General features: G+C 38.3%; 3 protein-coding genes and 1 pseudogene across 4 annotated transcripts; 1 reads left to right on the top strand and 3 right to left on the bottom strand.

Moving 5' to 3' along the window:
* Nucleotides 1–9,086: 9,086 nt before the first annotated feature.
* On the top strand, nt 9,087–11,461 carry LOC137707588 (UDP-arabinose 4-epimerase 1-like). Its single transcript, XM_068446491.1, has 9 exons — nt 9,087–9,295; nt 9,371–9,484; nt 9,570–9,677; nt 9,792–9,883; nt 9,971–10,112; nt 10,275–10,369; nt 10,490–10,619; nt 10,721–10,865; nt 10,970–11,461. Exons 1-9 carry the CDS (start codon nt 9,173–9,175, stop codon nt 11,197–11,199), a joined length of 1,179 nt encoding a protein of 392 aa, XP_068302592.1. The 5' UTR covers nt 9,087–9,172; the 3' UTR covers nt 11,200–11,461.
* A 70-nt stretch (nt 11,462–11,531) lies between these two features.
* On the bottom strand, nt 11,532–14,087 carry LOC137707587 (pentatricopeptide repeat-containing protein At4g02750-like; annotated as a pseudogene).
* A 127-nt stretch (nt 14,088–14,214) lies between these two features.
* Nucleotides 14,215–21,149, bottom strand: LOC137707586 (heat shock 70 kDa protein 17-like). The gene is made up of 15 exons (XM_068446489.1): nt 21,003–21,149; nt 19,766–20,569; nt 19,276–19,508; nt 18,493–18,652; nt 18,107–18,352; nt 17,874–18,010; nt 17,409–17,736; nt 17,150–17,311; nt 16,719–16,793; nt 16,529–16,629; nt 15,988–16,057; nt 15,677–15,733; nt 15,483–15,544; nt 14,900–14,972; nt 14,215–14,794 (listed from the first exon to the last, which is right to left on the bottom strand). The coding sequence occupies exons 2-15, from the start codon at nt 20,537–20,539 to the stop codon at nt 14,597–14,599; spliced, it is 2,676 nt and encodes an 891-aa protein (XP_068302590.1). The 5' UTR covers nt 20,540–20,569; nt 21,003–21,149; the 3' UTR covers nt 14,215–14,596.
* Nucleotides 21,150–22,211: 1,062 nt separating this feature from the next.
* Nucleotides 22,212–26,310, bottom strand: LOC137708223 (OVARIAN TUMOR DOMAIN-containing deubiquitinating enzyme 11-like). 2 transcript variants are annotated; one of them, XM_068447255.1, is made up of 10 exons: nt 26,105–26,310; nt 25,402–25,602; nt 24,511–24,584; nt 24,089–24,143; nt 23,752–23,814; nt 23,420–23,493; nt 23,254–23,302; nt 22,900–22,984; nt 22,600–22,656; nt 22,212–22,477 (listed from the first exon to the last, which is right to left on the bottom strand). In XM_068447255.1, exons 2-10 carry the CDS (start codon nt 25,567–25,569, stop codon nt 22,431–22,433), a joined length of 672 nt encoding a protein of 223 aa, XP_068303356.1. In that variant the 5' UTR covers nt 25,570–25,602; nt 26,105–26,310; the 3' UTR covers nt 22,212–22,430. The 2 variants fall into 2 exon arrangements, with proteins under 2 accessions (XP_068303356.1, XP_068303355.1); XM_068447254.1 differs by having other exon boundaries at nt 23,740–23,814; nt 26,105–26,306.
* Between the last annotated feature and the right edge of the window lie 562 nt (nt 26,311–26,872).

Raw genomic sequence — 26,872 nt, 5'->3', positions numbered from 1 at the left:
CAAGATTAATTAAAGTTGGCAAAGTTAGGCATTGAATTGGATGATAAACATTGGGAACATCGAGCATAGACTTTGGACTCATCAAATAGACAATTTTCACTCCTGTACAAGCACTTTGTAACAAAGTGCTTCAGTACCAAATTTGTTTTTTGAACCAATTCTGTGGTTGCAGTTGCGGGCATGGATATTCCAGTCTCGAAACGGAGGAGGAACTTTTCCAGCAAATTTATCGCAGCTGCCGGCCTAATCACCCTCTGCATTGTCATGTTCAAGCAGTCACATGATTCTAGCAGTCTCAACAAGGTATGTTCCGATTTAATTTTCGCTTTGTTTGGATTTTTTTTGATGCATTTTCTTTACATTCGACTTGTTTTTGCAGTTCTCTTATCATGAAGCAGGGATCACTCATGTATTGGTCACAGGAGGAGCTGGCTACATAGGCTCTCATGCTGCACTTAGGCTCTTGAAGGACTCATACCGAGTAACGATAGTGGAATACATCGATCATTCTTGAAAGTTTTTTCTTCGTAATTGTTACAATGCGTGAAAATGTAACTGTCATATTGAAAAAATATTTGCCTCGTAGCGATGACGGAGTTACACGTATCGGTCGGGTGAAAATGGCAACTTGGACCGTGACTTAATGAGAGATAAGGGAATGCATATGGGGCTCCACGGTGAGATTGCTCGGCACGCAATCGTTTCAGAAGAGGATATGTGCCTAGGATTTGGAGAAAATATACGAGACGGTTCTTTTTGGTTGTATTGCTCTTATTTTTGCCAAGAGTTTCTTCTAGGAAAGTGCTATTTTCTTTCCTTTTTTGTAGAAAATTTCTCATTTATGAAACGTGCAAGATGAGAATTCAGAGATGATTTAGGTAGTAAGGTGTAAGCAAAGAGAAAATTTGGTAGCAAAGAAAGGTAGGGTGTTAGAAATTTGGTAACAAACAAAACCCTATATGTGAAAGACAATTATTTAATCTAAGAATTCCACCAAAAAAAATAAAACAAACCATTCAATCTTAGACAATTTTAATCACAATAATGTTGGATAATTACATTTGTTGGTGACAATATAAATCACATTGAAGATAAAAATAACTGATCAAAATAATTGATACAATAAGTATACAACCTACTGATGCATCGACATATAAGTACTCAATGTAACAATATTTTTTATCTCAACCCTCTTTTGCAGCAAAGTAACATTGTACATAGTCTATTTACGGAGTTGTTATTGACATCCTAGTAAAAAAACAAAACAAAGAGAGGTGAATGATGTTTTTTTGAAAATGCTAATAACTATTCTATTATTTTAATCTATAAAACCTAGGGAAGACTTGGAAGTGCTTTCAAGTAGTGCTTGAGAGTTGAGACGATTGAGGAGAGAATCTAATTAGAATATGTTTTTACATATATAAATTTGAAAAGAAAATATATGGAAAAGAGAAAAGTTGGAGAGAAATCTGTGAGAGAGAAAATGTGGGGGGTTTTTTTTTCTTCCTAAATTAGAGTTGTTATGATGACATCTAGGTGAAAAGTTAAAAAAAAAAAAACACAAATTTTGATTTGTGCAAAATTACATTATTGCACATGATTTTATTTTGTGTCATAAATTAAATTGTCTTTTCACTTTTTAGTTGACAAAGAAGATTTTGTTAATAGGCGGTTCAAATTAGGATACGAGATAGGACTAAGGAGTAGGTGTTTAGTCTTTTTCTCACTTGAAGAATTAATTACATATAAATCATGCATACGTCTCTTTCATATATAATTTCTCCATCCCAGATTAAAAATAATTAATTAGGAGAAAATATAATTGTTAAGAACTACAATTAGTGGAACTCCAACAAAAAAAATAAAAAAATTGTCACATCTCGGCCTGGACCCTATCACATTCGGGGCTCGACTCTACCGTAGCACTATATTGTCCGCTTTGAGCCCATACCACACCCTTACGGTTTTGTTTATGGGAACTCACACGAGAACTTCCCAGTAGATCACCCATCATAGGATTGCTCTCGCGCGATTTTGAAAATTTGTGTTCCGACCACTCACTCTTTCTATTTTTGCACCCCTCCAGGTTCTAATAGCAAAATTCCATATCGACGAGGACTTGTGGCACTCCCAGTTCAGGTGGCTCCTTATGATGGTATAATCATTATCTTACCTTACTGTGCTTACTTATGCTTTGTATCACACGTAAAATGGGTCCATACTTACTCACTACGTATTTGTGTATATAGGCACTTTTAAGTTTAAATTTATTCACATTTTACACATTATATCACATTCTATGGCTTTGTCACCTTCCAGGTGTCGGCCAGCACAACTCAATTCGAAATCCTAGTGGACTTTCCAAGTCGGGGTATGTCAAAAACCATTAGAACATCTTCAAAGAATATGTCAAATTTTAAACATAAAATTTAAATTTTAAAGTTATGACACTTTGACATCTTTTAAAGTTTTGATCTCCACCGATATTTCAAATTAAAATATCATTTTATTACTTTAAGCTATTACAATAAATATTTATATGTATATAAAAGCAATAATCAAATCAATAAAATCAATAAAATACATTTAATAATCAATTAAAAAAAATTGAAGATGCTAACAATTTTGGCAACAAGATTGAGGGTTGTCAATCCACATGCCACATCAAATTTGGGTTTTCCGTTGGAAAACATTATTGCTACATTTTTTATTGTTAGTGTTAATTTGGACATTTTGACATCTCATTTAAAGATGCACCTAGTATGCTTATTGTGCGATCATCAATGTTCTTAAAATAAACATATGACACAGATATATCTAAGCAACCCAAGTTCATCTCTTAAAGCAATGGCTTGTAGCTAAATCGATTAAAAGTATGTACTTGTATTCGATTCACCCCTTCATCCATAAACATATACCACATACATATAAATACACAACCAAACCTTGCTGGCTGAGGATGTTTAACATGTAAATCTTCCAATAAATACCTCAACCAACTTAATTCACAAGTGGCAGTAGCCATGGACCGATACTCCGCTTCCGCGGATGAACGAGCTACTGTAACTTGTTTCTTGCTTTTCCAAGACACCAGTGATTTTCCAAGAAAAATACAATAACCAGTCATTGACCGACGTGTAATGGGGCAACGAGCCCAATCTGCGTCGCAGTAACCAGTTAAAGATAATTCACTTTGGGAAGAAAACATCAAACCTTGCCCAGGAGCTCCTTTAAGATATCGAAGGAGTCGATATGCTGCATCAAGGTGGTGTCGTTGCGGATCTTGCATAAACTGACTCAACGTGTTAACAATGTATGCTATTTCCGGTCTTGTGATGGTCAAATAAATCAACTTGCCAATTAAGTGCCTATACCTCGCAGGTTCATGAAGTGAAGTGCTTCATGTGGGTGTTAGCACCAAATCAGCCTTCATTGGAACTTTCATGGGTTTAGCACCAAGTAACCCAGCCTCCTCCAGTATGTCCAATGTATATTTTTGTTGACAAATTGTGACTCCGGCTTTCGAACGTGCGACCTCGACTCCAAGGAAATATTTTAGAGGTCCAAGGTCTTTAATTCGAAATCGACTGCTAAGGAAAGTCTTTAGGTTCTTGATTTCTGTCTCGTTGTTGCCTGTAATCACCATATCATCAACATACAACAATACAATAGTGAGTGAAGTACCCTTGACTTGAGTGAACAGAGAGTAATCTGCCTTAGATTGGCAGAAACTGATGTCACTGATAGCTGAAGAAAATTCTCGAAACTAACTTCTGGACGCCTGTTTAAGACCATATAAAGATTTATGGAGTCGACACACAATGTTCTCCCCCTGTCGACGACACCCCGGAGGAGGCAACATGTATACTTCCTCTTGAAGTTTGCCATGAAGGAAGGCGTTTTGGACGTCCATTTGATGTAATGGCCAATGCCGGACAGCAGCGATGGTCAGTAAGCAACGCACTGTGATGAGTTTGGCAACCGGGGAAAAGGTTTCCTTGTAGTCGATACCTTCACGTTGGGTGAAGCCTTTGGCAACGAGACGCGCTTTGTAGCGTTCAAGAGTGCCGTCGGAGTGGTACTTGAGTTTGAAAACCCATTTGCATCCGATAGGTCGTTGGCCGGACGGAAGGGGAACGAAACTCCACGTTTTGTTGTCGTCTAGAGCTGTGAGTTCGGCCTACATGGCTGCAACCCAGTGGGGATTTTGACAAGCCTGTTCATAGGTAGTAGGCTCTACCAAGTGGGAAATGTGAGAAACAAACCGTTGATACCCAGGAGATAAGCAAGAATAGGAAACATACCGATGTAGCGGATATCGCGTGCTGGACATGGACCGCGAGAGGGACTCGGTTGGTGTGAGCAAGGTGGAATGATGAGCCACATAATCTTTGAAGTAAGCCGGTGGTTTGGTGGGGCGAGTAGAGTGACGGGGTGGAGGTGGTTGGAGAGACACTGGAAGGGAGAGGCTAGAAGAGACGGGGTCAGATGGTGGGTGACTGTCGGTGGTGGTAGGTAACGCGGGAAGGTTGAAGTGTGATGGGGAAGATTCGTGGGTGGTAGAGATAATGGGTGAGGGAGAGTTGGAAGGAGTCTCGAGGTTGGTAGGGGGGAGATTTGGCAAAGGTGGAGTGGATGGGGAGATAGGTGTGTGGACCGTGGGATGGGAGGTGGTGGGAATATGGGTATTTGTGCCGTGGATCATGTCGTGAGGTGGATGGATAAGGGGAGTAATAGGCAGGTCATTTTTGTCAAGGGTTGGTGAGGTGGTGTAAGGGAATATATGTTCATGAAAGATGACATCACGGGAGGTGAAGATTTTATGGGTGATAAGATCATATACCTTATAACCCTTTTGACCAAGTGGGTAACCAAGGAAAACACAACGACGAGCACGGGCGTCAAACTTAGTGATGGGTGTGAGGTTGGTGGCATAACTAAGGCACCCAAAAACTCGTAAGTGGGAATAAGTAGGTGGTGTATGATGCAAAAGTTCATATGGAAACTTATGAGAGAGCAAGGGTGTAGGTAGACGATTGATGAGATAACAAGCGGTTTGGATACTTTCCCCCCAAAATTTTAAAGGTAAGTTGGCTTGAAATCTAAGAGCACGACCAACATTTAAAAGATGCCTATGTTTACGTTCGACTACCCCATTTTGTTGTGGTGTGTAAGAACAAGAATGTTGGAAGGAGGTTCCACATGAGTCTAGGTAAAGACGCATGGAAAGAAATTCACTCCCATTATCCACACGAAGAGCTTTAATGTTATGATGAAATTGGGTTTTGACCCAAGAGAAAAAGGATTTTAGTAATGTTTGTGTGTCGGATTTGAAATTCATAATATGTACCCAAGTAAAACGAGTAAAATCATCCACAATAGTGAGAAAATATCGTGCCCCATAGTGTGTTTGATGTTTGTGAGGACCCCAAATATCACAATGAATTAAATCAAATGGTGCGGAAGATTTAATTTCACTAGTAGGAAAAGGTAAACGAGTTTGCTTTGCTAAAGGGCAAACTTCACAAATGTGTTTGGAATCAAACATTATTTCAGCATTAGTTTTGGCTAAGGAATGTAAAGGTGTGGATGATGGGTGCCCAAGGCGCCGATGCCATAGACTTGTGGTGTGGGAAATGTGGTTGGCAAGGTGAGGATTTTGTGTCGGGGTGAGGTAGTAGAGCCCATCAAAATGCTTGCCCAGGCCAATCACCCTCTTCGTATCCATGTCCTGCACAACACAAAAATCAGGATAGAACGTCACTATACATCGCAAAGCTCTTGTCAATTTACTAACAGACAATAAATTGACGCGGAACTTTGGTACATAAAGAACTTTATCAAGAGATAACTCATGTGACAATTTCATTGAACCAATCCTTTTTATTTCCGCTTACCCCCCATTTGGTAAGCCAACATAGTCATGTTGAGCATCTATGATGTTATGTGTTGGTGGCGAATGAGAGATATGATCAGTGGCTCCGCTATCAACAATCCAACATAGATTCGAATGTGGATCTGTTTGTGCTATATTGCATTTAGGCAAGAAAATACCTGTTGCATTGGCAAGTGGCTGTCCATTACTGTTACGAAGCATGGCGATGATTTGATTGTACTGCTCGGTAGTGAATGTAGGACCATCAGAAACATTGGTCTTGGTGGTTGTGGTAGGGTTGATAGCCTCGGCATTGTTGGCTGCTCCTCTCTTATTCTTGGGCTTCACAGTTTTTCCATGCCATTTGTGTCCTTCTGGGAACCCAATAATGTAATAGCAACGATCCACCAAGTGTCCATCTCCATCACAGTAAGTGCATTTGAGTGACTTACGTGAAAATGTGTTGGAGGTCTTGTTATTGGATGAGAATAATGCAGAAGTTCGCTGGACTTGCATCACATGTGAGGATGTCCCCATATCGCGACGACTAGCCACATCCATCTGCCGTTCATGTTGAAGAATGAGGCCATGGACTCTGCGTGTATCAGGTAGTGGACTCATCATCAGAATCGAGCCTCGTACAGTTGCATAGGATTCGTTCAATCCCATCAGAAACTGCATAACTCTTTCTTTCTCTTCCCGTTCAGCAAGTCCTCTCAAACCTGTGCAAGTGCAATCGAATGGATCATGATATGACGCTAACTCATCCCATAAGGCCTTCATCTTTGTGTAATAGGCAGAAACAGAGAGCTGCCCTTGATGATTCTCGACAATTTCTTGTCGAATCTGGTAGATCCTCGAGTCACTACTCTGTGAGAATCTGTCTCTGAGGTCGCTCCAAACTGCAGCAGCAGTTTCGGTGTACATGATGCTGCCGGCTATGTCTGAGTGGACTGAATTCACAATCCATAATGTAACCATGTCATTGCATCTTTTCCAGGCTGCATAATTTGCGTCCAGTGATGAGGGAGCCTTGATGGTTCCATCAATGAACCCAATCTTGTTCTTTGCGCTGAGACCCATGCGCATGGCACGGCTCCATTGCCCGTAGTTGTTTCCATCAAGAGTTTTGGAAACCAGTACAAGTCCAGTGTGATCTGAGTGATGAATGATGTATGGGTCTGAGAACTCCATGAGATTCTCATTTGATTTATTGTTTTTGGGTTTGACTGGTTCTGTCATGTTGTGGTCAATGGTATTTATGGGAGAGCTGTAGAGATTACGGAAAGGCTATGGTGGTTATTGTGTTTGTGGTGGCGGAAGCATGAAAGAGTCACCAGGATCGGTGCTCTGATGCCATATTAAATTGTGAGTTTGTATATTTCATATTAGAATATTGATACACGGGCAGAACTTTTATACAAAGCCTATAAGCCATTCTAAGTAAACAGAACCTATAATCAAGCTAATTACATCCTACAATCACTCAATCACAAGAGTTGACAATATCAGAAGTTACAATCACTCTCAATCAGATCATGAGATTTCTTTCCTTTAACACTGAGAGCTGCAGAGATCGTAAAGCTGCGAGCTCAGGCCGGTCAATTCACAGGCAGAAGGCCAGGAGAGAGGCTAAAGCCGCTGACCTGAACCTCGTGCATGCACGTGAAACGTGTTTGTATACATTCTCCTTCACTTCAACGAAACACAAAGACCTGCAGGAAGACGTCGTCCAAAGTCGCTCTCTCTCTCTCTCCCCCCGAATATTCATGGCAGTTATTCTTTCCTTTTCACTCATAACTTTGGTGACACTTCTTTATTTTCTCAAACTTACCCTATATATACATTCCACCTAATCCTCAGCCTTCATATATATATATATATATATATATAGCCAATGTAAGCATACAGAAACGACTAGAGACGTTTTATATTCTCAAACACCAAGTCCAAGTCCTCGTTTCGACGGGCCGGTTTCTGCGTTTCTGAGGTGACCAGTTTCTGTGTGGCAGTCGAGACTCCTCAGGTTCTTGTCATGAATTTCAGCCCTTGCTTAATTATTAGTTTCAGTTATTAGGGTCCTTTTTTTTTTTTTTTTTCTTCTTCCTTTTAACAAACGATATTATCTACAGTAATAGGGAGGGGATAAACTTAGCCTCACAATGGGCTAGCAATAATGCAATTCAAATTCGCCTTTGGTGATAATCGAATCTAAGACCTCTCACTTACAAGTGAAGAAGAATACTACTAGACTGTAGTACTGAGTGACATAGGGATGAATAAATTTAATATTACTAAGGAATTTCAAAATGACGGAAATTGAGTGACTTAGGGATGAATAAATTTAATATTACTAAGGAATTTCAAAATGACAGAAATTGAAACGACGAGATTTTATATTCTAGAATTTGTGAATTTTCTTATTTGGTTAACTTAAAAGAACAATGAAATTGAATACGGAATTTGTTATTAGTAAAGTCTCAACCATAGATATTGAGAAATGACACCTATTTACATGGAATTTAAACTTGAGAATTGGAGATCCCAAATTCCAAGTTTTTTTCCACGCAGAAATTCTAAATTTCTATGGTTATGGATCCAAACAAGAGAATTGGTGCATATCAATTTATAAATTCTGACTTTTACCCAAATTCTAAGTTTATTTCCCCATCCAAACATAGCGTAAAGTTCATTGGAAAGCTGTGTTCCATGTTTTTGTTGTGTCTAAATCACTTTGTTTTCCATGTTTCTGTAACGTTCCTTTCTTTGCCTATAACTCCTATCTCTTCTAATTTATTAACTGAATTTTTTTATACTTTGGTAACGTTCTTTGTTGGGTTGGAATTGGGTCTTTATGGATGTTCAATTTTATTATACTTACGTAAATCTTTCTAATTTAGAGGTGGGTCCTTTTCGTATTCAATTTATTCATTTATGATGTTTTTCGTTCTCTATGAGTAGAGACGGGGCCAGAAATTTTAAGTGCAGTTCTTTTCTTTTAGGCAGTAAAAAATTCTCCCCAAATTTCAGTAGTATCATTTGTTTTTATGACATTTTCAGGTCACGAGTGTAACTACGATAAGTCGGCAAAGTGCTTTTAGATTTTAGACCTGAAAGCAAGATTAATTAAAGTTGGCAAAGTTTGGCATTGAATTGGATGATAAGCATTGGGAACATCGAGCATAGACTTTGGACTCATCAAATAGACAATTTTTACTCCCGTACAAGCACTTTGAAATAAAGTGCTTCAGTACCAAATTTGTTTTTTGAACCAATTCTGTGGTTGCAGTTGCGGGCATGGATATTCCAGTCTCGAAACGGAGGAGGAACTTTTCCAGCAAATTTATCGCAGCTGCCGGCCTAATCACCCTCTGCATTGTCATGTTCAAGCAGTCACATGATTCTAGCAGTCTCAACAAGGTATGTTCCGATTTAATCTTCGCTTTGTTTTGATTTTTTTGATGCATTTTCTTTACATTCGACTTGTTTTTGCAGTTCTCTTTTCATGAAGCAGGGATCACTCATGTCTTGGTCACAGGAGGAGCTGGCTACATAGGCTCTCATGCTGCACTTAGGCTCTTGAAGGACTCATGCCGTGTAACGATAGTGGTATACATCGATCATTCTTGCAAGCTTTTTCTTCGTAATTGTTGCATGATTCGTTGATTTAAAACCCTTCTGAAAATGTTCACAGGACAATCTCTCTCGAGGAAACATCGGTGCTTTTAGGGTTCTTCAACAGTTGTTTCCAGAACCCGGGAGGCTTCAGTTCATATACGCTGACCTCGGAGACGCAAAAGCTGTATCCTAATTATGCTTCTTTTGTACATTCTACTTTAAACTAATCTAATATGCGTACAAAGTAAATTGAATTCGGGCGAACAATGTGTTGGACATTCCTTGATTCTTGTCTTAGGTCAATAAAATCTTCTCAGAGAATGCATTTGATGCTGTCATGCATTTTGCAGCTGTTGCTTATGTTGGGGAAAGTACAGTCGAGCCTCTTCGGTATTCGATCGTCAATTTCACGTTAATTAGGTTTCCATTTCGTCTTTGTTTACCTGGTAATGACATACAATTAGTGTTCTGCTGCAGATACTATCACAATATCACATCAAATACCCTGTTGGTTTTGGAGGCAATGGCAGCACACAATGTAAAAACATTGATCTATTCTAGTACTTGTGCAACTTATGGTGAACCTAAGAAGATGCCGATCACCGAAGAAACCGAGCAAGTGAGATTTCGTAACACAGTTTTAGTTGTCAGTTAATCATGTGTTAACTGCAAAGTTCAAATATTGTGTTAGTGTATCAAGCCAAATACAACACAGATTAATAGTTGTAGCAAGATGTGCTAATTTTTGAAATACTCAATATGCATAGTTGTACGAATTCAGGTCCCAATCAATCCATATGGAAAAGCAAAGAAAATGGCAGAAGATATCATACTAGATTTCTCCAAAAACTCAAACATGGCAGTCATGATCTTACGGTAGGCAGCGAATTCTTCTTAATTCCATGAAAAGTGTTTGTGCGCGCGCAAGCGTTTCTGAATTCAAAATGTATATTTTGGGTATAACTGAAGCTAACATATGTACGGTTATATATCCAGATATTTTAATGTGATAGGATCAGACCCGGAGGGAAGACTAGGAGAGGCTCCTCGACCTGATCTACGTGAGCAGGGACGAATATCTGGTGCATGTTTTGATGCCGCTCGAGGGATTATTCCTGGACTGAAGGTACTTTTCTCCCTCCGTTCCCCTCCTCTTTTTCAGTACACTTTTTAAGGACAAAATCAATGTGAGAAATTGAATTCTTTTGTGTATGTCATTGATTCTAGGTCAGAGGAACAGACTATGATACAGCTGATGGTACTTGTGTGAGGGACTATATTGATGTCACTGACCTGGTGGATGCTCATGTGAAAGCTCTCGCCAATGCAAAACCGGGGAAGGTTGGGATCTACAATGTGGGCACTGGAAAAGGTCAAGAAATCTGTCATTTGCGTTGAAATTATTTTCATCCTTTCCTTACCCTTGCCTCGCTGGCCCCGCATTTCTGAAGTTCTTTTTGATCATTTTGATCACAGGTAGTTCAGTGAAGGAGTTTGTCGAGGCATGCAAGAAGGCGACAGGAGTGGACATAAAGGTTGAATACCTCAGCCGAAGGCCAGGGGACTATGCTAAAGTTTATAGTGATCCTTCCAAGGTAAGGCAGGAATTGAATTGGACAGCCAAGTACACACTTCAAGAAAGCCTACGGATTGCATGGAGATGGCAAAAATTGCATTTGAACGGCTATGGTCCTTCCAATACTTAGCTTAAAAGATACCAGATATATCGTTGTGGAAGCCGGATGTTGCTCCATTTAGTTGAACATGGATTTCCTTTTACTTGGAACATGTTGTAAATTTCCAATCGGCAAGGAAGAAAATCTCTGGGTTTGTTGAGAGAATGGACAAAAGTAACCCTGCTTGTGTTTTCTGTTCCTGTACTTTGTTCAAGCCCAGAAAAAGAAAAGGAGAGGATTAGATATCTCCTTGGCAATAATGAGTTCTCTATTCAAAAGTAACACAAGTCGTTTCAATGCAACTGAGGAACAATTGATAAAATTACAAATGAATACTCCGTGTGATTATATACTGATAAATGCTATAATGTTAATAGCTTAGCGAGAGCGAAAAGGCAGTTACCATTTGTCGTAGTTTGTAAATCTTTGTAATCATAAGGTGTCGACAAGTAACTGGTGCTTCTCATCTTTGTGGTTAGACTCTTCAATATGCTTGCAAGCTCTGCTGTTCTGGGCTGCGCCAGATCATCGAAGAGAAAAGCATGTACCTGATTTCTGACTTCAATCCAACTGCAGCCTGGCTGCTTCTCCGTGCTACTTTCTTTCATTAATACCCTGACTCTTTCAACCTCGTCCCATCTTCCGGCCTCAGCATGCATGTTCGACAAGAGCACATAATTTGAAGCTTTATCGGGTTCAATTTCTTAGAGCTTCTCAGAAGCATACTTTCCAAGTAGTAGACTCCGGTGTATCCTACAAGCTCCAAGTAATGCACCCCATATTCTAGCAGTTGTCGTGATCTTCATATTCCTCACCATTTCAAAGGCTTCCTCTAGCCTCCCTGCACGACTGAGCAGATCAACCATGCAAGCATAGTGTTCGGCAAGAGTTTCAATAAGGTAAACTTCAGTCATGCTCTTAAAAATTTCTAAACCACACTCAACCAACCCACTGTGACTGCATGCTGATAACACCGCAACAAAGGTCACCTGATCTGGATTCATCCCTTCTATTAGCATCTTTTTGAAGAGCTTTACTGCCTCTTCACCATCTCCGTTTAGAGCATACCCAGATATCAAAGAATTCCAAGAAACAATATCCCCACACTTGATATCTTCAAACACAAGATTAGCATCCACAACTTTCCTGCTTTTAGCATACATTGTAATCAGGGAATTGCTGACAAACAAGTCATTTACATAACCACACTTCACAACCAAATGGTGAAGTTTCTTTCCAACTTGTAAAGCGGCAAGATTGGCATGCGCACTTAGACCACATGCAAAAGTCAACTCATCAGGCCTCTTCCCTTCCTGTCCCATCTTCACAATGCTCCTTAGTGCATCCAGATATAACCCATTTTGCACATAACCTGCAATCAGAGAATTCCACGAAACTACGCTCCTCTCATCCATCGACTCAAAGATTTCAACTGCTTTATCCATTTGTCCTGTTTGAGCGTAACCAGTAATCATAGTATTCCAAGAAACAATGTCCTTGTTAATCATATTTCGGAAAAGAGATAGAGCTTCAACCATTTTCCCACACTGAGCATAGCCTGCAATCATTGTGTTCCAACAAACAGCATCACAGATGGAAATGGGACTGAAGATCTCGCTTGCTTCATCCATCCTTCCATTTTGCACGTAGCCAGACATCATTGCTGTTTGTGCTGCAATGTTCTTGTATGGCATTTGGTTAAGCAATTGCCTTGCTTCGTCAAGCTTACCAATACGAACATACCCATTGATCATTGTTGTCCACGACACAGAATCCCTCTCGGGCATATCCTTGAATAATTTAACAGCCTTGTCAATTTGGTGGTCTCGAACATAGGCTCCAAGCATTGCATTCCAAGAAACCACATTTCTACTTGGCATCTTGTCAAAGAGATCCTCTGCCTTTGCAATCTCCCCATTTTGCGCAAACCCACATAACAGCATGACCCAAGAAACCACATTCGGGTCTGGAATCTTCTTAAAGAACTTCCAAGCAGAATCCAAATCACCAACCTCAACAAACCCATCCAACATCAGATTCCACGAAACCACATTCCTCTCAGGCATTTCCTCAAAAAACTTCACTCCCAGCCGCATCTCCCCATTTTTCTTATACCCTGCAAGCATTGAATTCCAGGAAACTAAATTTTTGGCCGGCATTCATCAAACAAACCCTTAGCCTCATCAAACTTCCCCTTCTTTGCATACCCTGCAATCATTGCATTCCAACAAGCTGCATCCCCCTTATCCGGAAGCAAATCAAATAGCTCTCAAGCTCGCCACTACGTGTATAGCAAGATATCATCAAAGTCCACGAGTAAAGGCCTCTTTTCGGCATGTCAATAAATATCCTATAAGCTTCCTCGACCTCGCCATTGTGCAGGTACCCGGAAATCATAGTGTTCCAAGAAACCAAGTTTCTGTGCGGCATTTGATCAAACAGTTGGCGCGCGTTACCAACTCTACCATTCTTAGCATAAGCAGAGATCATAGAATTGTATGTTACTGTGTTCCTCTGAGTCATTTGTGAGAAAACTTTAACCGCTTCGTCGATCCTACCAGAGTTCCCCAACCGGGTAATCTTCAGATTTTGGTTGAAGACTTGGCTTCCCTTTTCACCTAGTGATCTCAGCCTCATTTGGTCTTACTGGTGGCGACTCGGAAGAAAAAAGTGCTGCTTTGTAGTTTGAGCAGTTGAATGGCAGTTGTGTTATAGTTAAATTTTGGAGGGAAGTGTTATTCACACTCCAAATAAATGATGCACATACATTTTTTGAGAGATGCGTTATTCTGAAACGTAAACTAGAACTATAGAAGAGGATTCTAACTTGGCTACGTTATTTTTAAAATCTTCTAATTATCATTTTAGAAGGGAGGTGATTTTCACACCCATATTAACTTCTCGGCATTCTTGCACATCTCTTTTTATTTCTGACCATCTGACTAAATAAAGAAAACACCGAACAAATTAAATAAGAGTGTGTGAGAGGCTAATAAAGACGGGTAATTATTATTTTCCTTTTAACAGCATAGAAAACAAACTAAATTCAAGAAAGGACTAATCTTTTTTCTTAAATAAGAATATAAGACGGTACAGAGTCTTCCTCAACAGCCAAAATCCCCCCTATCAATATCACATCGTCTGATGCAGATCAAAACTTCTCTCTAACGAGGCAAAGCAGAAAATCGATCTGTGCCCCTACGTAATGTGGGTATAAGATGATAGCAGTATAAGTAACAAGAGAGATGTCGTTCTTGAGCAACTATTCTTCAGACCGCCAAACGGCAGCTGAAAACCATGCTCAACTCTACTCTTTTCTTACGTCTGAAAATTCCAGGTGCATTCTCCCTTCTTCCGTATCGATGCCAATCCACGGTGGTTGGGAAGGCAGTTAACTAAGGCTAATTGACATGTCAATTAGATTAGATCACAGCTCATCGTGACCCTCAGACTCAACTTTTTCATTTGCTGAGTCATCTGAGTCTCCGGCTTTCTGGTCATCTTGTGAAGAATTATCAGAACTCGAGTCAGAATCCTTAACTTTTTCTCCGCTGCTCTCGGTTTCATTGCTTGTGGGTTTCTCAATTTTAGGCTTTGGCTTGGGGATTCTGTTGACTCTAGCAACCTAGACAAAGATAAAGTCATCAATAAGAGCATTACAATCGTATAGAAATAGCTCGGGATCGCATTCCATTTATTTTCTCAACCAGAAACAGATACGAAATGATACCTCATCTTCCAGATCAAACACCTTCCCGAACACTTCATCCGATGTGAATGCTGGTTTGCTATGTGCAGGAGTCCTTCAAGGTAGAGAAAAATTAGGTTAAGCACATTGAAGGACTGCCCTAAACTTGTTATCATACTTATAGTTATTCAAGGAGAGCAGACTAGATATCAGTCGGTAGACAAAATCAATTTGAAACAAATCATGAACCAGGTGAAATTATGCACTTAAATTACTGCTAACTGCAGGTTTTTTTTTTTATAAACGAAAAGAGCAATACTTTCAAACCAAATAAAAAATTCAGCACAAACGTGCAACACAGTACACATGGTACATTCAACACTCGTAAACATAAAGCAACATATCAGGCAAAGGGAAATGGGCTTTCTCCGCATGATTCCTAAATGGGAAACTTTTATTTTACCCCCCTTCAGCATGCCTTGTTTTAATTTACTACACTGTACGCGTATATGTAAACATCACTTATAAGCATGTAAGATTATATGCGCATGCATAGTTGACATCAACAAGTTACCTTAATAATGTCAAAAAAAAAAAAATCAATGCAGCAACGACAATTACTTACTTTTTCTGCGCATCCTCCTTCTCGTCCAACCACTTCTTCAACTTGTCAGCATCACTCGCAACCTGGAAACACACATAAATTTCCCACACCTTAAGCATCAGAGGCCGTCAAATGCACCTAAATTAGATCATTACTACAACTACTATTTACAAATTCACAAAGAGTTTAAGTTGGATCATGTATGATTGAAGCACCTCATCTGTTCGATCTTTCGGAATCCAGGGTTTGTTTGACTCCCATCCACGTAGAATCTGCAAACATTGAGGAGGAAAAGATAAATGAATATGTCACATCTCATAGTTTACTAAGGTCATAAAGGTAATGGTGTGAACTTTATTGCAATAGCAGAATAGCTCTTTAAATATTAATGGTAATTGACCTTTTATGGCAACTGTTTCACATGTAAAACTAAAGTCTATTTATTTGTTTAGTAACGATACGCCCGAGTTCAATTACTAGCATTTGATAATAATCTATAATTTATAATAATAAGTGTCTGAATTACCTGTTGCACTTCAACAAGGTACTTTCGAGCGTGTTCCACTGCTTCTGGCCGAGCAGTGAGCTCTTTGAATCTGCACCCAAGAATTCATCAGATCAGATACATTGCATTCACTTGACACAGGACTTAACTATTAGAAATTCATACATCTGAGAATTATAGATCACACCCAAAATTTTGAGGATTATAATGCAGTGGGGGTAGCAGAACTGTGGGGTAGAGTAAGATACTGGGCATCAGTTTCGAATGAGTTCAAGGATTATTCCCTTTCTCATACAGTGTGGGATATGTTAGCAGCTGTAAAATGATTTTGGTTGAGGTTATGTTACTTGTAATCAGATCTGTTTGAGAGGTCTTAGCTAGCTTTGCTACATGGTGGATTTCTTAACCACTATTTTGTAATTCTTGTTTTTATTTATAAAAGTGTTATCGTTTCTTCTCAAAAAAAAAAAAAAAAAAAAAAAAAAAAAAAAAAAACCACACCCAATTCTTTTTCTTGGTGAACGCATTAGTACCCTCAGTTAAACTTAAAGTAAAAATATACCTGAAGAATATCGGATCACCAATAGCTTTTAGCACATCTAGGCGTTCCTGAAACTCTGAAGCAGTAGCATCTTCACCATCGGTGTAAAGCCACTCTTGCACCTAAGAAAATGGATAACATGTTAAATAGAAAAATTAAGTCAAAGATATACGATGAAGCAGAATTTTGTGGTGCATAAAAGAAATCCTACCTCATCTAGCTTTCCAATAAAGGATTGGCGTTCCTCGCTAGTTGAAACCTTTTCATATTCCTCAGATGTTTCAAACTGGTATAAGAAAGAATTCATTAAAAGGTTGAAACAAGAACAGTATTGTTGACCTAAAACTTTAAAATAGGGAATCTTGCACTAGAACAAAATAATTTGGTCTATCAAAGCAAAAACACAAGGAGAAATAACATTAGATTCAATACAAAGCAAATCAATGCAATATCCTCAGATGCATGATATGAGAGAAAATACAAAACAAACTACATTAATAAATTCATCAAACAACAATTGCAAGGGCATGATATAAAACCAGAAATATTTGGAAACATCGTAAATATTCATGAAAAACATATCATACAATGAAGATGGTTTCTTATGCCGAGAAGAAAAAATAGTCGATTGCACCTACATACCTTTTCTTTGGTACCATATATGTATCCTTCCAAGGTATTTTTCAACTCTGCCGTTCTCCTCCGCTCTGCATCCTTCTTGTCTAATTCTTCTAATTTACGTTTTGCTTCAGCAAGAGATTCTTTTGAAGGAGACATCGCAGGTCCGACTGTTTTCTCGACAATCTACAATATATAAAGGAGTTAAGAGAAGATACGAGCTTCTATTGAGCTGTTGAGAAGCATGAAAGAACTTTAAGAGGATTAACTAATAAATATATACCTTCAGTGGAATCCTAAAGGTCCGCTTTTTCAGCTTTTTTTCAATAATGATGTCTGTTTCTACTGTAGAGTTGGAACTGTTACTATTTCCACCATCATCAGTATTGCCATTGCTTTCTTTTGATGTGTTCTGAGCACCAGTTTCAGTCGATATGTTGGGTGCAACATTAGTTGAATTCTCCTGAGTAGTCAGATTCTTCTTAGGAACTTCTACCCATTCTGACACTTCAATAAAAGCATCTGCACGATCCAACGACAAAACACCACTTCTACTCAAAGAGAAATGCAAACTTGCTTTAATGGGTGAAGACAAATTTCGTGATGCATACCTAAATAAAATGGAAAGGACAAAGATAAAATGTTGTCAGTGTTCATCTCATGCTTTTGCATGGACATATAGGTAGAACTTCTTTAGAACACTGCAGAATAAATTGTAAAGACAGAATCTGGAAATGCAAATCCTTACTTCTCACTTGTCTCTGTCAAACTGGACACAGAGTACTGAGCAAATACAGGAGAGGTGGCACCAGGGGGTAAAAGGTCTTCACTCTCGTATGCTAGTGTCACTTCAAAATTTTTGCTCTGGATAAAGGACCTGAACATCTATTTTATAGCAAACCAAAACATAGTGAGTCAACTTAGCGGGAAAAACTATAAAATAAAACCATAACACTTGCTACTTTTTTCCATGTTATTTACCTTGCTGGGGAGTTTCTTCATCCGTTGCACAAGTGTCTGCCTAGTGCTATCTTCTTTCTGAAGATCGCGGCCATCTAACTCAAGCACAAACCCATAGGTAGAACCATCAATCATCCCTAACTTACGGTTCAGTTTGATTCCATCACTTAAATTAGCAGCATATAATGCTGCACCAAGAACTGTAGCTTCATCAGCATCCAGATGTCTATCCAACTCTTTCCTTCCAAGATATTCCTGAAGCCTAGCCTGTCATTAAAAAAACAGAGAATTCCTTCTTGTGATCACTCTTTATAAAAAATCAGATGACGAGATTCAATTGGCAACATTAATAGCAAGGTGATGTAGGACATCACCATAGAGCAAAAGGGAGATAGTATAGGTCAAACCTGCAACTTTGGCACTCTAGTAGCTCCTCCTATCAGTTCCACTGCATATATCTCATCTACCTTTAAACCAGAATGCTTGAGCACTTCCTTAAGAGGTATTAGCGACTTCTCCCACAGATCTTCGCAGAGCTCTTCAAACTTTTCACGAGTTATCGTGCTCCTGAAAGGGACATAAATAGTGTTCAGCTTGTTATCTTGGACATCTGACACAAATTGCCAGAGTACACAGGGTGAAAACATATGCATCTTTAGAAATTTAACATAGCTTATTTTCCACCAAATCTAGAAGGGTAAACCAAGCTTTTTATAATAAAACTTACATCAACCAGAGCATAGCAGTGGAATAAATAGTAATTAATAATAGAACTTCCAACAATGGCAACAGAGGCATCACAAAGAAACCTATCTACATAAGTTGCACAACTACATAACGATTATGTTCAGTACACTACGTTGGACAACTAAAGATAAATTCCAGCACAATGTGAAAAGCATTTAAATTCAAACACTTAACATAGCCTATTTTCCACTGCTCTAGAAGGGAAAATCATGAAATTAAAAGCCCATATCAACCAGAAGTATGGCAACGGTAAAAATAATAGTTAATGAAAACTTTCAACAGTGGCATCCCAAAGGCACAGCCACATGAACAAAAATTGACACATGAACTCCTTTCACCATTCTGCTCATTGCTTCCACTAGTTAAATTAATATAAATAAACAATGATAAAGGAACTTTGGAACAAGGATAATAGAGTATAATACACTTTAAATTCCACCAACCTGAAGTCCCGATCATCATAAAGGGATTCAACAGATATTGGAGCCATTTTGTTTGCACTTAGAATTTCTTTTGTACGCTTGACCTGTTTCTTCAATTTAGCCATTGCTTTTGGAGACTTCCTCACATCAACACCATTCCCTACTTGTTTATTGAACTGCTCTGCAAAATACTCCACCAACCGTAATTCCAAGTTCTGGCCCCCAAGTTGTGGGTTCCATCTGACATCCTTGACCTGTACATGAGAAATGAGAATAAAATTTAAAAGAACTGGCTGAGATAATTGCGTATCTCATGAGAATCAAAAGTAACCTATGCTTCCGTAAATAGAGGAACACAGAGGGAGGAAATTCGCATTGGTCGATTATTTACACTCGGTAGATGTTATTGTGTTATTGTGAAACCAATATAACATGTGTAGAATGTAACTATGGAAAGCATCGGTTCAAAATATTACATGTTGGAAAACAATTTGAATTGGAATGAAATTACCTGAAACTGGTTGACTGACACGGTCTTTCCAAACTCCTTGGCATTATACGCCGAGAAATATACAAGTGCCGCATAGGTACTGCTGGTGCCCATATCATAGAAAATTACATGCCTTGACTCATTTGAGAAATCCTTGTCAATCCCATACTGCAATGCTGCACCAGAATGCTCATTTATCAAAGCAAGAACATTAATCCCCACCAACTGTGCCGCTCGGAGTAACCCCTTTCTCTCTGCTTGCCCAAAGTACGGAGGAACTGAAATTACAGCATCCTTTACAGGCACTTTTGAATGAAACTCTGCCAAATTTGCAGCATAACCTAAAATCATCGCCACTAGGTCCTCGACTGAATAAGTAGTCACTTTATCATCAATTTTGAAAATAACAGTTCCCATAGTATCCTCTGTAACGTCAAATGGCAAGTACAATGAATCCAAAAGGGTTTTGCTGGAACTAAAGGGTTTTCCAATCAAGTCCCTTGTTTGAGAGTAGACTTTCTCCGGGTACCGAGCAACCAATCCAGCTGCTTCCTCACCAAGAAGGCGGTCACCAGAATGAAATGCAACCAAGTTAGGGGACTTTCGCTTCGACATCTCGTTAATAGCGACTGTGATCGGGCTCTGCCCGCGCTTAAGGTTCACTACCGCAACTTTCACCCATTCAGAGCCTAGGTCTATACTCATAACCGCACATTGAGAACGCAAAAACATGAGGCAAAGCACAGATAGGAATAACCCTAGCTTGATTACGATTGACGCCATCCTAGATTGCATCAGGTAAACCCTAGGACTTCAAAGCTTCGTCTGAAAAAACACAATAACAAAAATTGACAAATATTAGCATAAAGATTCAATTTTTCTAACTTGCGACTGATAAAACAAATAAAAACAGTTAATTTATACGAGAATTTACAGTTTGTATACTGTTTGGGAACGAAGAAATGGAAAGCGGGAGTCTACTAAGCTCAACTGATTGCTCTGTGTACAGATTTCAATCCGAAATTCGAATCAATTTCGATTTAAAAAAAAAAAAAAACATAATTGAATAAGCTTAAACCCTAATTTTTCTCCACACTACGTTTTCCATTTTCTCAGCAACCAAACAGAGGACTTAAATTTGAACATCTTATATTTCACGTCGAGAGAAAATCGAAAAAATGATCGAATTAAGAGAGAGGAAAACGAAAGCGAAGAGATAGTTAGAGAACGAGAGAGAGAGAGAGAGAGAGAGGGATACCAGTAATGTGCAGATCGCATCCTCCAGAAGACTGGCGGCACAATTTTCTGTTTGGTTGACGAGAAAACGTCGCAACAAAGTGAAGGCGAGAACTTTCTCAGTGAATGCTGGAAGATGCGGAACTTCAATTTACCGGAAAGAGCAGAGGAAATGCCTATGTGGAACATTCGGAGAGTGGAGAAGCCAATGGTTAAGATACACGTGTCGTATTGTACACGTGGAGGTCAGTGAGACGGTTCGTATTGTTGTGCCAACGGTTATCATGGATGCTTGCGTACATCATTCGGCGTTGGCGCGCGTTGCTCCGTGACTCGATTAACGAACCATGTCCAAGACCAACCTCACCTTCCATCTTTTCAAAACCATTTATTCGTCTAACCGTTTGGATTTTTGGTTAATTTTTTAAAACATGACCCAAAAATTGTTTGAAATTTTGAATCCTCGTCTTGTTGAAAACATTGGCATTGTTATGAATGCCCACACACGCATTGTCAATGCTCTTGTAAATTGAAATAGACTTTGGAAACAAAATGATTGTTTTTCAAAACATGCGATGTAAATCTCAAACTGTAAGAACTTGTTTGTATGGAGCCACTCTATAAATAGAGCGCTCCGACTGCAGTTAAAGGATATAGAGAGAATACAAAGAAGAAAGAAAGATTAATAACTTCAGTATCTATTCCTCTCTCTTTTATTTGTCATCCTCTTGTGTTATAGTTTATGTGTGATATTTTACACCTGCTTCACTCCTGTCACTAGTAAAGGCTATCTCTCTAACTTTTACATATTTATAACACGTCTAATTTTATAGAATGAGAAATAGAGTCGAGTAAGTTGGATTATTGAGAAGGTCGGCAGCAATGCCCCAAGGTAAAACATTAGGTGCTTTTTTATTTCTCTCTTGCAATAAGAGATCTTAAGTTCATAGGATATTACATACATAACCTTAAGTTCATAGGATATTACATACGTAACCCTAATTCACCCGCTGAATCTAATGATCATTTGGTCTAGTGACGTTTTTACACTCACTTTATAAAAGAGGTTACGAGTTCAAATTGCTCATATTGCGCAGACGATGTTCAGTTGCCAACCGATGTGCGAGATGACTTAAAACCGCATATTACTTGCAATTCGTTCCAAATGAAATGGGGAGTCCAATTTTTCAGTGTCAACTTAGTTCGTTAATGCTCTTTATACAAGAATCCGTAGAAAGTTAGAAACACAAACATAGAAAAGCTATGTGATCCTTTTAACATGTAAGTTCTATTTACAGATATCTAAAGTCTAATTTCCGGCATGCCGGCGAAAAGAAAGATCTGAATTCTTGTTAGTTTACACCAAGTTACAATGCTCATCACCATAATACACTTGCTAATGTAACTTGTATATGGACTATTTTGAAACCAAAGACCGTTTGAAATACCGCTAGAATGACAGCCAATGCTTCTTTCGGGGAGTTCTTGACGGAACATCTGTAAACAGATTCGTAAAAAAGAATCAGAGGACTGATTATATTTGGAATGGTGGCGATACCAAAGTGTCAAGCAGAAACTAATTGCAAATGAGAAGTATAAGTAATAGTTTAGTTCAGCACCAGCACTTGCATACAAGGAGTTATAATGCACTTCACTCCAAAAGCTCAGCCAAAGCTCTGAAAACACACAAAAGTCCAAATACAAACAATCGCAACCTTGTTAAATTTTTATTACGAAGTTTAAACCCACACGTACATATCAAGTTACGCACTTAACTCCATCCAAAAGCCCAACTTGGCAAGTTTGGCTTGATTTTCCACAGCATATCAGTACCACTTGGTTAATAAATACATTGTGCATTTTCTTTCGACTTTCACGACTTAATTCAAATAAAGATAAAGCGAGCAAATGAGATATACCTCGCGTAGGATTCCCATCTTTAGGAAGAATCTCGATGTAGCAAGTGTCCCGAAAAGAGGTGATTAGACAAATCTTGGCTCCGAACTACAGAAGAATCCGCAACTGTTAGAAACCAATCACTGTGAAACTCAGCATTATATAAAGCGGGAAAGAACAAAACCATGATGGAGTTACCAGAGAGCAAACAGAAGAATCAACATATGCAAAGAAACAATGGTTTACAATTCTTTACTTTGATCTCACTGAAACTACTTTTTAAATAACGGTGGGGTGAAGAAGAAAGTAAGCATTTTCACTAAGTGACCTTAAAAGAACCTGGCGAAAGGGAGAAAAATGAGGAGAGTCAAACTTACTCGATCTGCAGCTGCCTGTAGTGTAAGATGATCTCCCCACTCCCCGGTTCTAGTGCCATAGTTTTGTGTACAAAATCAATTTAAATTTTAGTAACAGTTCAATATATATATTGCAAAATGTCTCAAAATTTTCAGTAAATAATAGGCATGAACGCAGAAATCTAACTTTTTCATCTTCCTCAGGTAGTGTCCGTACTTCATTGGGACATAAGCTTCGTATAGTTTTTTGTGATGCTCTAGCTGAAACATACAGAAAACGTGCAACTAGAATTAAGCTCCATTTTTTTTGAAATTCGAAAAGCAAGGAAAATTGCAAACATAAACGGCTATCCTAGTGTTACTCCTAAGATTTTGCGTCCACTCCATACAGTGAAGTACTAAGATTTGCATATCAACTACTAGTAATAAATGAAAATATTAGGTCAAGGTACATAACTAAACTAAGTTAAGAAATGAATGGACTGAAAGGAGCTTCATCAGCCGTACCTGCTTTATCACCTGTTTTCTTACATGCTTGTGGTATTCTGGATTCCGAAACAATTGATCTGCTACTGCTCGAAACTGCAGCATATTAACCAAATATCTTGGAATTACTCGAAAACCCCTCTCCTCCCAAAAAGAGAAAAAGAGGGATGTAAACGAATTAATGTAGGTTGATAAATCAAGGGTTACACCGACTTAACCCAAGTGAACAAAATAACAAATACATAAAATGATAACAATATACATGTGGTATGCCTTTGCGTTTCAAATCAATGTATAAAGATAAATAGAATGTCAACAGATGCAAATCTTTGAAAACAATAAGGTGATAAATTAATTATTGTAGCCAAACCTGACAGTTTCCATCGCCCTTGATCTGCAGTTCAGATAAATCATACGTTGCCAGCCTGAACCAATAAAAAGATATTACAATCAAGATGATTCTTCCTGCTACCAAATCATCCATTACAAACCCAAGTGCACAACAAGCTGCTCGGTCATAGCTACATCTCTCAGTAGTTCACCAACAAATAATACCCAAAAGGAAAGTAGCAAAGGATACCGGGATATTTGCAATGAGCAGTTCACAATAAACCCCACCCCTGCCTTTTCAGAAAAAAGAAAGAAGGATTTTTCTAAAGTTTGTTTTGTGAAAATAAAATTTGTGAAGTTATGATCAAACTATGTTGTCTAACCCGTGGTGTACTATAAGCACTGAATAAAGGAAAGCTCGTTACGGAAATTGTGTAGAGAGCTCATTACAGAAATTACAACCTTGCTGACAGGCGCTCATGGTCTTGGGTTGCATCATTCACATCAGGTATCTCCCCATTTACCCGGGGAGTGTGCTGCAATGGACAATAAATCAGTGAGTACATATTTATATCCAGTTAAATACCAATAAGCTACCCAATTTTCAGTCAAATGGACAACAGGGTTAGCTCATACGTATATGCACTGCTCAGACGGTAGGCGGAGAGTGTATTATTTTATCTTAAGATAAAGGAGCAAACAACCTATCTCATACAGTGGAGCAAGAATTAAACAAGTAAAATAGACTTATCGGCGTTTGAAAAATGTCTCCTCAATTCCAACAGACATAGCAATCAATTGCATATGAGACAGGAAAATAGTGTGCTCATCTAAAGAAGAAAAATTAGTGTGTCAAAAGTATCAAAGGCCCGCATCTAAGTAGCAACAAGATTTCATATCACATACTACATACATTTCTATACCAGCACAAATTTACGTCTAAAGGCATGTATAAGTAACACCTCCAATTCCCAGTTATCATGAAGTGTGAAAGGGTGTGAATTAGTTAGCACATCCCTATTTTCTGCCTGCATCATTAACTTACATAAAAATATACTTGTGTTAATTCACTGCAAGTTTTTTTATCACACTAGAATTCAGATGTAGATTTGGTGACCAAAGATCAGCAATTAAGAATGACACTTCAGTTCTGAACTTGGAGATTTTACTCGGAATAAAAACCAAACCACCTGAGCAGATTCTTGGACTATTCTACTCTGTGCGTCGTCAAAAGCACACATTAGCTATTTCCCACTCATAACAACCAAAAGAGATGGGCTTAGTTTTTCGATAGAATTGATATGACAAATGAATACATACGTTCATATACATAATGACGAGTGAGGAACATACAGGAATCGAATTTAAGTGGCACAGTCTTTTCCCAAGCGTGCCATCAAATTTCAGCTTTTCCTCTTCTCCCAAGATGACTGCAATGGTTTGATCATCCTCCGTACCGTGAGTGCTGCTATCTAAACTCGAGCTGGAACTCGCACTTGCATTGCTGTAGTTTCCGTTCATACTGGCCCAACTACAAAGATTACAAACACACCCCTGCAAAAACATGTCAAGTGTAATTACTCACCAAAGTAATCCAAAACACAACAACCGCCATGGCGGTAGCTACGAGCTAAGACCCGCAACAAGTTCAGAATAATGTACAGATTAATGACATATCATTTTTGCCCCCTCATTATCCTCTGTTTGGTTGCTGAGAAAATTTAGAAAAGAAATGAAAAAAAAAACGAAAAGTTTGTATCTTTGATTTCTATTATCATCAAATTCTTGAAAGTATAAGACTTGACTTGAATTGAATGGGAAACACGGTGATTGATCATGACATAATCTGATTTTCTAATTCATTTCACTTTCTCACCAGCCAAACAGTAGATAAAGCGTGAAAGGAAAGCAATTCAATAGCAGCAGCAAAAAAATTAAAATTAATTGAAAAGCACAAAAGTATAAATTGTATAAACAAGCAGAGGGAATAAGAACCTGTAGCTAAATTCAGTTCCTGATAAAAGAAAAAAAAAATCTGCAGAGAAAATCTTTGCACCTCTCAGCTGAGCTTTAATTAAATCAAATGAACTTGTTGAACTGAATATTGAAGTCCACAGAAGCAATCCACAAACAGGAAGATCTCAAATCCAAGTTTTCTCTTTGTCGTATTTTCTCAGCAACCAAGCAGGGAATTGAAGGAACTACAAGATATGCAACTGAATAAAATAAGATAATACAAATACGAATATAATTGTAAATATATATTACCTTAGGTAGTTGAACTGTATAATAAATGTCTGGGGAAAATGAAAAGGAGGATTAAAATGTGAAACTAATCAGATTTTACAGTACAACCTCTATAAAACCATAAAATTAGGTTGAAACCAAATTTACAATTTTAAGGAGGCAATTGCTTAATGGATCGTGTTAGGGAAATTAAATTTTTTAAATTAATCTTGCAAACCAAATGATATAGTTATTAATGATTAAATTATTAACTATTGATTAATGTGCTTATTTCTTATTGCTGACACATTATTTGGTTTGTAAATTTTTAGTTTAAAATTTTTGTCTTCCTAGCATTACACTTACTTAATACACTTAGTACTATAGTCTAGTGATATTCATCTTCACTTGTAAGTGAGATGTTTTAGATTCGATACTCAACAAATGCGAGTTTGAGCTATATTATTGTTATTATGAGACTAACTTCATCTCTTCCCTTAATGTAGATAATATCGTATGTAAAAAAAAAAAAAACAACAAAAAACAAAAAACTTTATGTATCCTTAAAGAATGTTGTTTTCTTAAATAGAATTCTATG

The sequence above is a fragment of the Pyrus communis genome, chromosome 11 (genome assembly GCF_963583255.1).
Source record: "Pyrus communis chromosome 11, drPyrComm1.1, whole genome shotgun sequence".
NCBI lineage: Eukaryota > Viridiplantae > Streptophyta > Magnoliopsida > Rosales > Rosaceae > Pyrus > Pyrus communis.
Note: the sequence above shows the minus strand (reverse complement) of the source record. Positions and strands in the feature narration are given on the sequence as shown.

Bases quoted from the DNA above. Each gene is read 5' to 3' on its own strand.
- LOC137707588 (XM_068446491.1), top strand. From the start codon at position 9,173: ATGGATATTCCAGTCTCGAAACGGAGGAGGAACTTTTCCAGCAAATTT. The intron at 10,113-10,274 runs GTGAGATTTCGT...GTACGAATTCAG, and splicing joins TCACCGAAGAAACCGAGCAA to GTCCCAATCAATCCATATGG. The intron at 10,370-10,489 runs GTAGGCAGCGAA...TTATATATCCAG, and splicing joins ATGGCAGTCATGATCTTACG to ATATTTTAATGTGATAGGAT.
- LOC137707586 (XM_068446489.1), bottom strand. From the start codon at position 20,539: ATGCAATCTAGGATGGCGTCAATCGTAATCAAGCTAGGGTTATTCCTA. The intron at 16,794-17,149 runs GTATGTAGGTGC...TTCTTATACCAG, and splicing joins TATATGGTACCAAAGAAAAG to TTTGAAACATCTGAGGAATA. The intron at 15,545-15,676 runs GTGCTTCAATCA...GTGTGTTTCCAG, and splicing joins CGAAAGATCGAACAGATGAG to GTTGCGAGTGATGCTGACAA.
- LOC137708223 (XM_068447254.1), bottom strand. From the start codon at position 25,569: ATGAACGGAAACTACAGCAATGCAAGTGCGAGTTCCAGCTCGAGTTTA. The intron at 22,657-22,899 runs GTATATCTCATT...GTGTGTTTTCAG, and splicing joins AGATGGGAATCCTACGCGAG to AGCTTTGGCTGAGCTTTTGG. The intron at 22,478-22,599 runs GTGCTGAACTAA...ATCTGTTTACAG, and splicing joins CTCCTTGTATGCAAGTGCTG to ATGTTCCGTCAAGAACTCCC.